Below are 13,065 nucleotides of genomic sequence, written 5' to 3'. Positions count from 1 at the left end.
ATATCATATATGTGTGAACGATCAGGTGGACAAAAGTAAAATTCCACTAATTTTGACGTTATTTCACTAATCTCGTGAAAATAACTTAAAAGTGGCGGAAGGTTAATCAGATATCATGTGGTGGCGTTGATAGCTGAAAGACAAGGGTACACACCAATCGGCCGGCGTCCCGGTGGCTGAGTGTTATGTGCCTTATGTCCAAGGCTTGATGCAAAGCTACTATCAAGCTGGGGGTCTCATCGGAAGCTGTCTCTCTATTCCTACGGGGTAGAGATAAGGTTGTCTACATCTTACCCTCCTCAGACCCTACCATAGCTTTGCTATTGCTCGGATTTACTAAGTACGATGATGACGACAACGTTAAACTATCTTAGTATTCATAAACACAAGCGCGCGCACACACCCGTCTCTCTCTCTCAGGTTTCTTGAGAAATTTAAGGTTTAGTCTTTGTCAAGATGGAAGCATGTCTTCTGCTCACATTCGTACACATGCCCTATATATCTACTGGGACCCCCATATCTCCCAACACCAACACGTTTACTGTTTTCTTTTATATGTGTTGTTAACATTGTTGTTGATGTTGTTGTGCTTAGGTAATTTGTTGTTTTCGATCTAGAGATCGGCCCTACTAGCTTCTCACTAAAAGGGTATTAACAAGACTCATATAAAAAATAATTATTCGTCGTTTATAGTGTGAATGATAAAAAATACCAGGTTCAATCCAGTGGTGGTTGTCATGCCATTATCGCATCATTTTTCATATATAAATACATGTCCTTACAACCAAGCTTATGCACAGCTAAATAATTGCATCTTTTGACAGTTTACTTCGATAAATAATATTAATATCCCCCCAAAAGAAGAAATGAGTTTATCTATGAATGTCAATGGTCAGTCCAAAGTGCCTCCAGGGTTTCGGTTCCACCCGACGGAAGAAGAGCTTCTTCATTATTACTTAAGGAAGAAAGTTGCTTGCGAAAAGATTGATCTTGATGTTATTCAAGAGGTCGATCTTAATAAGCTTGAGCCCTGGGACATCCAAGGTATATATGTTTACTCATTCGAATTTGATCGTGATCAACATTTTCATAATTATTTTCTAAAAGAAGTTACGATTTTTATTCGTGTTGTAGAGAAATGCAATATAGGGTCCAATTACCCGCAAAACGATTGGTACTTTTTTAGTCACAAAGATAAGAAATATCCTACCGGGACCCGAACAAATCGTGCCACTACTGCTGGTTTCTGGAAAGCCACAGGACGGGATAAGGTTATACATAGCAGCCATCAAAGAATCGGCAAGAGGAAGACACTCGTGTTTTACAAAGGGAGAGCACCTCATGCCCAGAAATCTGACTGGATTATGCATGAATATCGACTTGACGATATTACCATTCCCATCCAAGATTCAAATGTAAGTTTTTAGATGTCATATTTATTAAAGAACATATTGCTGCTTCACTTTACTTTTTTTTTTTCTAGCTACAAGTAACATACTCCTAAATATTATTCATATAAACCACCTATAAATGCATCTTGCAGAATTTGAACCTTCCATCTCTATAACAGAAGGGAGGCAATTGGCAAATTACCATCTTGCAGAATTTGCATCTTGTGCATTAAGGGGCATTAAGGGGATCTTGTGCTCGTGTGACAAGATTTCTATATACCTATCTAAACGTGGTGTAGGGTTCGACAAAATGGTTGCGTCTACACGATGAACTTTTTGATAAAACAAAAGTCAATGGCTAATTTGTTAATTTTCTTGATTAAAATGACATTTTTGGTGATTTTCCTAATGCGTGTAAATATGCTCGTTGAGGCGTGGGATTACGAGTATTGTGTCATTGTAACATTTGATTACATTGTATGCCTGCGTACTTATGACCATGAATCATTAATTTGTATTGAGCATGTGCTTTTGATCCAGGTCTCCAACTCCTGTGGTTGGACACATGAAGACGGGTGGGTGGTATGCCGTGTGTTCAAGAAGAAAAACTACCACAAAACCATTGAGAGTCCCCACAGATCATTATCTGGCTCTATGGACACAAGAGCACAGTTGCAATCATCAAACAAAGATAATGTTATTGAACAATTACTCGTGTACATGGATGGCAGGTCTTGCAAGCAAGAAACCGAAAATTTCACCACCACCGACAATGTGATGCAACAATTGATCATGAACCCCATGGAGGACATCGTTTGCCTACCTGGACTTGACAGTCCCACAATGGCTACATCTCCTATAATAAGCACAACCACTTTTGATCAGTGTTCAAGTATCAAGAAGTATGATTCCGCCTATGATGATTATGATCAGTGTAATTGGACAGAAGTAGACAAGCTTGTTGCTTCCCAGCTTGAGGACCAAATGGAGGAAACTAAACACTTCTCTTGCTATGGGCAGTCTGACGAGAAGCCGAGTGTCTCCCTGGATCATATCGAGACAAGTTTTTCTCGGCCCAATGAGAAAGATATTTGGAGCTTAGCTAGCTCACTGCTTGATATCTCATGAGATACGTCCGTAATTTTTGTTAAGTAATATTCATTTGTTTAGTAGTGTAAGCTGGTGGTTTAAATTTTATATGTTTTAAGGATGATACATACGATGTAATATATACTCGATAGTTGATACAATAACATTATATATGATTTAGTGTTTGGGGTGCATCATATATATGGTAAATTGTCATTTTATTATGTGACATGCTGGTGTTTGAACATATATAACTAACTAATGTATCTAATATTAATTAAAGATTGTCACATGTGGGAATATCTTTACAACTTTTTGGGAGGAGATTTGTACCTTATTTTTATGATTATAAAAATGAACTATTTGGCCACATGTAACCAATGGAATATGCATAATTTAATTCTGCATAATTTATTATTTTAATTTATTTTTCTTTTTTGCCATTGTGCTTTCCATCAATAAGAAAGAGAACATGTGATTTGGCTTGTTAGTTGTTTCATAACAAAGATGTGGCCACATCTGATCCAACTTCTAATCTGATCATAACAAAGATGTGGCCACATCTGATCCAACTTCTAATCTGATCTAACTTCTAATTATTATATTAAAGTAATAGATATGGTTTTTACATTGCCTTTAATTAAGCTATGCACAAAGATTCCACCTCAACAATTTTCAAAATTATAACTTACACATAATAAGCTATTTAATTTTAATCTACTTATTTATATTATTAATACAAAATCATTCTTCCATAAGGTATGTTATTAAGAATCCATAAGATAAAAATATGTTGTATTAAACATATTTTTAGACATGTAAATATATTTTAATATACTTTTGAGACGACAAGGTATGTTATTACGTATATTATTAAATTTAACTTTTTTGTTGTATTTTTTTACCACTCGTGTATTAAACGGGCTATATCCTAAACATCATATTTGAACTAGGTTGAACCTAATAACTAATGTATTTTGGTTTAGTGATAACCAAGAACACATCACAGCTTTATTTACATATAATTTAAACATAAAACAAAAACAAAAGCACAGCGATGATTGGTGTTTACATGAGATTTATTAACTATCAATAAAGTTAGTCTCTAATTGGTTTAGTTAATTAATTAGGATATAGTCCGTGTAATACAGGGTGGTTAAAAAAAATACAACAGAAAAGTTAAATTTAATAATATGCGTAATAACATACCTTGTCGTCTCAAAAGCATATTAAAATGTTAAAATATATTTATATGTCTAAAAATATGTTTAATACAACATATTTTTATCTTATAGATTCATAATATAACATACCTTATGGAAGAATGATTTTGTTTAAATAATATAAATAAATAGATTAAAATTAAACAGTTTATTAGGTGTAAATTATAGTTTTAGAAATTGTTAAAGTGAAATCTTATATGAATAACTTAATTAAAGGTCATGTGTAAACCATGTTGCTTTAATATAATAGTTAGATATATTCTGTCAGCTAATTATTTTAGAAAAAAATGGATAAACCCTATCTGGCCATTTGATTAATGCTTTAGCCCCTTCTTATTCAAAGTCGATTTAAAAAAAAGGATATTATTATTATTTTTTGTTTATATTTGTTATTTTCTACATATTTTCTTTTATTAGTGTTAAAACAATAAAATAAAGTATATTGTTTACTGTTTAGGACCGCGCTAAGTTCTATATTATTTGAGGTTAATTTATACTTTTACTCACGCCGACTCATTTACAAGAAATGAAATGTTTTAAGTCTCTTAATTCTTTGATTAACTTTGTATCAGGTCATAAGACAACATGGATTCAAATCAATTGAAGTCCGATTACTGCTACAGAGCATTTACATTCAATCCATCAAAATATGTGAATGAAGTTTTTATAATATAGGAAGTGGTTTAGGGTGTTGTGAGTGAAGGAGAGAGAAATACAGTGATTTTTCTGTATATTTGAAAAGTTATTGTTCATGTCCTATAATTTTTTAATATATTTTGAAAGTAGTTGTGAGTTAAGGAAAAAAAAATGGTAATGATAAATGTATTAAAAAAATATTATTTAATTGAAAAAGAAACACAAATGGTGTAAATTTAAATAAACTAACGTACTTTAATATAAAACCATTATGTATTTATATTATTTTACAGGATACATTTAAAATATTTTAAAATTAAAGATTATCATGGTGCAAAAGTTATTAAAACATAGGTATGGTGTATGAGTGATCCACCCTAGATTACAAAAAAGGAAATTTCTCCAAGTATCCTTATTTTTTTTAATGACTAATTTGGATCACTCACGGATCACTGGAGTATCATCGTGTCACGAGTGATATCACGTGATCACATTCACCAACGACTAATTTTGATCACTCACGGACTACTGGAGTATCATCGTGTCACTAGTGGTACCACGCGATCATATCCACCACCAAGCCACCGAAGGAAACTCAATATTTGAGAAAAACATCCTCTTATGAGATTCGAACCCAGGACCTTATGGTCACTAAGTCTTATCCCACCACCAAAATACCATTGGACTAGAAGTCCTTTGGTAAAGTATCCTTATTTGATTAATTTTTTTTAAATAGCCTAGGTTTACAAAAATTTCAAAAACGACCTATTTTTTCCATCGGATTTGATGGAATTTCAACATCGTCAGACGGAATTTTTGGACCTTTAAAATCGCGGCACATGTCAACGTATTAATGGATCCGATGAAATTTCTTAAAAAACCGTCGGATCCAAAGGAATTTTAGTGGGTCCGAAGGAATTATTCATCTTCTACCACTAAAACCCTAAATCTCCAAATCAAGCTCCATCTCCATCTTTCTTATTAATTTCTCCACAAAATCAAGCAAATCAATAGTGCAAATCGCTTAGTTTTTCGAGGAGAACAAAACCCTAGTGTTCAATTTCAATCTAGAACTCAAAATCAAAACCCCCGAACTGAAAAATCTATGGTCCGTCAAACAAATTAAATAGTCGGATCCGACGGATGCATGAACTGAACTGTCAGATCCGACTGTTTATTATTACATCGATTTGTTTCATTCCTCAGACGGTTAGTTCAGCTAATCGGTCGGCCGGAAAAGTGTCAGATCCAACGGATAAACCTGCTACGTGGCGCGTCAGGATAGAGTAAAAATTCCGTCGGATCAGAAACGGTTTCCGTCAGATCCAACAAAATTGTTTTGGTCATAAAAAAGTGGAGTTTGGGAATTTTCCAATTAAAAAAGCATGGGCCCAAATCATTTCCATCTGTTGCTGCGGGCCTACTAGGATGAACCCTTGATGGATATGAGTCTCCAATGTAGCCCTCGTGAACGGTGATGCCACATCCTCTAAGGGTGGCCCTTATCGATGCTCATTGGTGATAGTTTTATTGTTTATTAAAATTATACTATGAAATATGATTTGATTATATTTTACTTGTAATCATATATCCTTTATAAAACCATAGTTTACGTTCAAATATTTTTTAGCCATCTAACAATCACATATGTATACAACAGTCGAGAAATGGAGGTTGCATCCCAGATGATTGGAGCGATCGACCGCACAATCTTGAAGAGCTTGATGCTATATTGCATAACCGAAAGGTGCGTACTAAATCTTTCATCGTCAAGTTTGTATTTGACACCTGACTTGATTGCAATCTTTCGTGTAGGCCAGGATTTTTTTTATTTTAAATTTATATATATGTTTATGAAATAAAAAGAATTTATGTATTTTTAATGCTTAAATCTAATTACTCAACTTATTTAAGCTTATTTTTATTAAAAAAATATTACATAACTCAAATCATACACAAGTAAGCTCATTTAAAAAATTAATTGTTTAAATCCAACAGAAAAAACCTTTTTAATTATTTAAGGCCAAAATTTTTTTCGTCTTCGACCCAAAAAATTTCAACGATTCTCAAATACGTACAGCTCTGACTGACCCGTATGTATGCTTTCATTTCATTACTTAAGTTATTTGTTCCTCATCGAAATCTTTGAACTCTAATTAGTTAAACTTACAGATGTCTAACCGAAACCCGTCTACCATGGATGAAAAAGAGCTTGAAGAAACCGCTAGCTGGTTAGACCGATGGCTGGAAGCAAAGCAATGGGAACACCAGAGAGCCAGCAGGGCTTCATTTGACAGAAGAGACTCCATAAAAACCGTCGAAATCGACACTTCAAGACCAAGTTCCCGCTCAGGCACGGGTGTTTACAAACCACCATACCATGCTTCACACTACATCCCAAACTCGCCTAGCCGAAGATCAAGTTACAGTCCTTCGACCGGTCAACATCCAATCACACCATCTCCAATCAAGACCAGACCATCACAGGTCCGGTCAGCGAGCCCTCGGTGTTCAAAAGAGGAACGAAGCTACTTGAACGCGAACGTACAAAGCCTACGCTCAACCCCACGTGTCACGGGGTCCATGTTTCGTTACAGCACTTGTTCAAATGATATGAGTGTACCCAACTACATGGCTGCAACCGAGTCAGCTAAAGCGAAGATACGGTCACAAAGCACACCTAGACAAAGACCCGCAACACCCGAGAGAGATCGGGTGGGGTCGGTTAAGAAAAGACTCGCGTACCCGGTCCAAGACCCATGTGACAATAATGGTCATTATTATGATTATGGTCATAACCTTAGGAGCCCAAGTTTTAAGAGTGTCCAAGTTGGTCATGTGGGCATGGGACAACAATGGTATTATGCTGATAGCAGTACCAATGGTGGCGAAATTTCGCCTTGTTCGACTACTCATTTAAGAAGGTGGCTAAGGTGATCGTTCGGCTAACCGACCCACCATCGGAATCACTTCTAGTTTAGTTGTTGAGAGATAAGATGTAGCCATTTTAATATATCATGTAGACATGTACGTATTTATCTTCGTTGTTTCCAAAATGAACCACTTGCGTTAACATTATAATTGATTATATTTTTTGGGGAGAAATATTGTTACTTTGTTAGATTAAACGGCACATGAAACAAATAGTTATTGTGAAAAATGGAGCACAAGTTGCCTCATCCTGTTCGAGTTAACCCACTCGGACCCAGTGTATACAACATAATATTTGTTGTTGATCACCTAGTATGATATTATAATGGTTTATTGGTTTTATTAATCCTAACTATTGTCTTTTGGTCACTGTCGGTCCCAACTAATGAATTGGCTACTGACGGTCCCAACTTTTAACGTATTTGTTCCTAATGGTTCGCGACTAACAGAATCCTAACGCCGTTAGTTTCAGGTCGTCGGAAAACTTTTTTGGCCGGAAAGTCAAATTTGTTGCCAGAAAACACCACCTGAACACCGCAACCACCACCAATTGACTCACCGCCAACCAACTACCACCACTTAAGCACCATCAACCGATTTCGACGATGGTTCTAAAGTTACCGACGACCTCAATAATTGGGGCTTTTACCAGAAAAAGGTTCCTAAAGGTACTTTACAAAGTTACCAAGATGTTTGGGACGGAAATGTTAAGTTTTCGGGAAAAAAAATTTGAGTTATCCGGCAAAAATGTTTTTCCGGCGACCTGAAACTAACGATGGTAGGATTCTGTTAGTCGCAGAACTTTAGGAACAATTAGGTTAAAAGTTGAGACCGTCAGCTGCCAATTCGTTAGTTAGGACCAGTAGTGATCAAAAGACGATAGTTAGGATTAATAAAAACTAATATACCTAAATATTAACACCCCTATTTAATATTAGAGAGACTCTAGAGTCTAACTTCCAAAATGTTATGTGCTAAGGATATTTATCAAATATTAGGTGCATGAGCCATTTAACAATACCAAATCATTTTGAACTTCTTGTAGACCTATAACACAAACCATGTTTTAATATGCCAACACATTCATTAGTTGCTAATACAAAACCTTAACCACCCAAGAACATGGGATCATACATGTCATTACTAACATTACTCAATCCTCAAACATCCAATGGTTAACAATTAACATCAAACATTCAAACCCTAATTCATTGTCCGGAGAAGAAGGCCACGGCCCCAACAAACGGTGCATTAATATAAGTAGCCGGCTCGGACTCACTATAGTTACTCCGGTCATCTCCATACTTATCATTACTATCCGGACCTCCCACAATCGCTCCAACATGCACATTCGGGTTAGGCAACCCAGAACTAAAATACTGATGTCCCGCATCACACGATATTCGACCAGGATGATCATGAACTGAGGGCACTGATGACCCCCTATGGTGTATACGTGTAGGGTATTTGTCCCCAAATCCAACCATATACGACATTTTCATCGGGTTATCACCCAATATATAATCAATCTGCTTCTTTGCTTGTACTACAAGCATCTCAGACGTCACCATTGACGCCCCACAAGACGCTTGACCGCCATTTGAGGCGAGATACTTGGCATATGTTAACAAGAGGAAGGATGAGGTGGTGACATATTGGAGGTTGCTTTCACCTTGTTTGTAGAACAACCCGCCTGGAGTGTATCGGGCTTGCGAATTTGGGACTCCGGGAATTAGTGAACAAATGTAGTTGTCTGAGTGTTGTTTGTATAACTGAAACTGGTCTAGTTTGTTTTCTATGAAGTTCTTGGCTAAAAGGACTTTGGTCCCAGCGTGTTTATCGTCCCAACTGAAGGAGAAATCGTCGTTGTCTGATCCCATCATGTGACCGTTTGATTGAATGTAGGATATGTATGAAGGGTCCTGTGAAGCTCTGTGGATCCATGCTGCTCCCCATAACAATTCATCCTAGAGTTATTTCACAAAGAAAATCAACAAAATAGACGTTTTAATGGTTAAAAACTTAATATCGACTAAGTGGTCTTTTAAATAACCAAGCTCGAGGCTAGTCAGGGCTCAGCTCGTTTGCACCAATGGACCATACTACTACTCTATGAGCAATAAAAATAGAACTTGCTTCAATTTAAACTTATTTCTTTCATACAAAATTAAAAATAGTTAATATAATAACATACTTTTAAAATAAAAGTATGTAACATAGAAACATTACTTTTAAAAAATAAAAATATTATTTGTAAAAAGAAAGAAAAAAAACAGAGCATGGTTTGAAGAATAAAACTAAGTAATATAAAAAAGTTACATAGAAAAATAATAGTTAGTTTGAAAAAGTTTATAAAAAAACTTATGTAAATATACGTAAAAATAATAAAAATAAATAAAAAGATATTTGTAGTATAATTTTTTTAGCAACGTTTGAACTATCCTTAACACGCGAAGAGCCTTTCTAATAATTTGAAAAACAAAATAGTGAAACGGCTATTTTAGTAATTTGAAATTTTCAACATGATATAGTCATGTCAATTTTTCAAAAAGACTTTTTTTTTCTATTAGAAAAAAATCCATTGAAACAAATATGTTGTGGGTATGTGTTTGCACATGATCTAATCATCTTACATTATATCCAGAGTATGAGCAGTAAAATGGGCAGACAACAGAGCCAAGTGAGTCACTATAAGAGCCTCTATACTTGTTTGCCAAATCAAACACCTGGTACATTTCATTACAGTAGTATTAATATTATCTTTATCAAATTATAGTTCAAAGCTACCATGATGAGATGGTTCTCTTCATACATTCATTGCTGTTTGAAGTAACTTATGCGAATAAGAAGGATCAGAGTCTCGAAACACAATAGATGCGGCAGCAAGTGCGGCTGCAGTCTCTGCAGCCACATCAGACCCCGGGTTTTGGGCCGACACCTTGTATACATTACGTGGTGTGTCCATGTCTTCCGGCCTTTCCCAGCAACGATGATCGGAGTAAGGTTCACCCACCTGTTTGAATTGAGAAAAAAGCTAAAATATGTTATTTGAGTGATCAACTAAAAGTTTTCAAAAGCTCAAAGCAGATAATAAAATTAGGGCCCTTTTCGTCAAGATATTAAAAACGGAATTTCTTTTTATTTAGATCCTATGTTTTCTTTTGCGTGTACCTTTAATTATAAACCACAAACTCTACCGTTATCAATGCCAAAGCCTAAATTAGCTACATATAATATTGGATTTGGAACACGGGGCCTTAAGAAAATGGGGGCCCAAAACAATTGCCTTATCGGCTATCGCTTTTCCCCCTTGAGCCGGCGTGGGCTTTGAGTTGTTGAGAAAGCTTGTGGCTCATTTTAAGCTCGTTAGTCTCGCTTGTTTATGTATACAAGTTAGATCTTTGTATTTGATGTGACTTTTAGTTGCAATGTGAGTGTTTGTACTAAACAATGTATCTCAAATATTAATATATAACACAAAATCATAACCCAAATTCAAGCTTTTGTTGGCCCAGCACGGGCCCAACATTCCAAATAGTTAAAACAAATCAAACCGAGCCCAACCCGCCCTGGCTCGGCTTGTTCACATCCCTACATGCAACAAAATGGTGATCAAATATTCACACCTGGACATATAAGGTACCCGGGGTGGCCGTGGCCGCTTTCACAAGATAATCAGAACCCCACCGAACCGCCGCTTGTGCATTCGCTAATTCCAATTTCATATGATCACCAAACTCAATAATACTCCATGCCAGCATTGTGGTTGTGAACGCCATAGGCAACCCAAACTTCACATTATCCCCTGCATCATAATATCCACCAACCAAGTCCACCTATACAAATAAAAATAAAATAAAATAAATAGCATAACCACAAGTGATCACCTATGCAGCAGATAACACCAATACATCCAATACGTCAGTGATATATCGGTTATCGGTACCTTGGTGAATATCAATTAAAATATTGGTCAGAATATCGGTACCAATAATATCAACGATATTGACCGATAATTAACCGATATATCACCAATATTCACAATATCAGTATTTTAAGTCTTAATTATCAACTTTTAGTGTTCAATAATAGTGTTTTAAGTTTTAATCAGTTCTTACTTGCTACGATTGTTAGTGTTTTGCAAGTTGTAAATAGTTAATTTGTTAACAGTAGGAGACTATACTAAATTATTATTGTTAAACTGCTCTATATATATATATGAAATATCTCAGATATCGGTCCTTGACAGATATCCGATATTTTTCCGCGCTAACTGCTTAGGTGATCACAACCAACATTAGACATAAATGTGTTAAAGGCACATACATTGGCAGAAGAACCATCATGCAAGGCCGAATCAGCCCGCCATTTGGCACGTTGGTTATTCGGTAACTTGCCGGATCGTTGGCCCTGGAAGAACAATATTGATTTGGTGAGCGCATCCGAGTAGTGCTGGGAAGTGAAAGCAGAAGTGAAAGAAGACAATGTTAAGGTGAAAAGAGTGAACCAGAAGTAGGAGTGAGCCATTGTGGTTGGGTCATGTGAAGGAGATGGTTCGGAGACTAAGGTGATATATAGGCGTGATGGTGGTGGTGGTGGTTAAGTGAAATCACGGGATTAAAACAAAAGGAATCATATTTTACGGCTCAAGAAAGCAATGTTTTTTTGAAAATGTAACGTATTTATTATTATGGAAAATGACGAAACGGTCTGAGTCAAGAAAATGTCCATTTTAGCCATCTTGTTTTCAAAATGTGCACCCCTGAATTTCGAAAAGTCGCCGGCTTTTGATACTCGGCGGTAGTGATGCAAACAAGCCGAGCCGCTCGAACTCAGATTGATAAATAGCTCGAAGCGAGTCGTGTTTTTCAAACTCTCGTAAGTTGAAACGAGCCGAGCTCAAGCCTAGTCGAGCTCGTGCTAGGCTCAACTCGTTTACACTTCTACTGGACAGGATTTTTAACCAACCAAATTCTGCCACATGTTTAAAAACTATATTAGGATGCTAAAAAAGCTTGTTGGAAACAAAAAAAAAATCTCTAATTAGGAAGCCAAAAAAAATCTCGTCAGAGTCCAAAAAATCTCGCCTGAAACCAAAAAAATCTCGTAAAAAAAAATGGACGTTAAAATAAATCTCGTTAGACACCTAAAAATCCTATCAGCTCCAACAATATTTTTTTTTAAAGAAACTATTGACCCGACAGTTTTATAACTCGTGACGAGATTAAGGTGGAGTGGGTGTGTGACATGGAAATACTTGGTCAAGTGATCATTTTGTTACTTTGACCGGTTTAATCAACATTTTGATGTTTTCTCTATTTATTATATTATAGAATTGGTGCATGTGATTTGTTGGGTGGTGAAAATGGAATATTGAACGTTTCCTGCAAGTCTCCTTATGGCAGAGAAGTTAATTTGTGAATATGGAGAAGGCATAGTGTAGGCAGCTAGCACGGGTTTCATGTCATGTGATATGGGCCTGGCTCCATCCCTAGGAATGGACAAAAGACACTTTTAATCCAACAAAACTGAAACATCGGATGCAGAGAAACTGCTTATGATAGGTTGGTTCAATAATAGATAAAAAGTTTAATAAATTATAATCTTTTTGGTTTTGTCAAAATCGTGATTTGACGAGTCGGTTTGCCGTTTATGTGAAGTTTTCATGTTCGTATCAGATTATACGCCACACCCCGTGAACACCACCCCAAAGGGTCGACCAGTTGAGGGAATACTTCATCCCATAACCAATTTTTAATTAATTAATTAAAAAATATTAAATTTAACTAATTTAT

At 35.9% G+C, this 13,065-nt stretch overlaps 1 protein-coding gene and 2 pseudogenes across 3 annotated transcripts; 2 read left to right on the top strand and 1 right to left on the bottom strand.

The window, feature by feature from the left end:
* Positions 1–486: 486 nt before the first annotated feature.
* On the top strand, positions 487–2,519 carry LOC143577222 (NAC domain-containing protein 12 pseudogene; annotated as a pseudogene). Its single transcript, XR_013143080.1, has 3 exons — positions 487–1,044; positions 1,135–1,415; positions 1,932–2,519. The product of XR_013143080.1 is annotated as an NAC domain-containing protein 12 pseudogene (transcript).
* A 3,485-nt stretch (positions 2,520–6,004) lies between these two features.
* On the top strand, positions 6,005–7,276 carry LOC143577220 (protein IQ-DOMAIN 18 pseudogene; annotated as a pseudogene). The gene is made up of 2 exons (XR_013143079.1): positions 6,005–6,086; positions 6,512–7,276. The product of XR_013143079.1 is annotated as a protein IQ-DOMAIN 18 pseudogene (transcript).
* Positions 7,277–8,399: 1,123 nt separating this feature from the next.
* LOC143577219 (endoglucanase 1-like) lies at positions 8,400–11,801 on the bottom strand. The gene is made up of 5 exons (XM_077061117.1): positions 11,597–11,801; positions 10,897–11,106; positions 10,083–10,283; positions 9,904–9,996; positions 8,400–9,237 (listed from the first exon to the last, which is right to left on the bottom strand). The coding sequence occupies exons 1-5, from the start codon at positions 11,795–11,797 to the stop codon at positions 8,479–8,481; spliced, it is 1,464 nt and encodes a 487-aa protein (XP_076917232.1). The 5' UTR covers positions 11,798–11,801; the 3' UTR covers positions 8,400–8,478.
* Positions 11,802–13,065: the final 1,264 nt, after the last annotated feature.

The sequence above is a fragment of the Bidens hawaiensis genome, unplaced genomic scaffold, assembly GCF_021521415.1.
Source record: "Bidens hawaiensis isolate Kalapana, Puna unplaced genomic scaffold, B.hawaiensis_p1.1 tig00028494_1, whole genome shotgun sequence".
Taxonomy (NCBI): domain Eukaryota; kingdom Viridiplantae; phylum Streptophyta; class Magnoliopsida; order Asterales; family Asteraceae; genus Bidens; species Bidens hawaiensis.
Note: the sequence above shows the minus strand (reverse complement) of the source record. Positions and strands in the feature narration are given on the sequence as shown.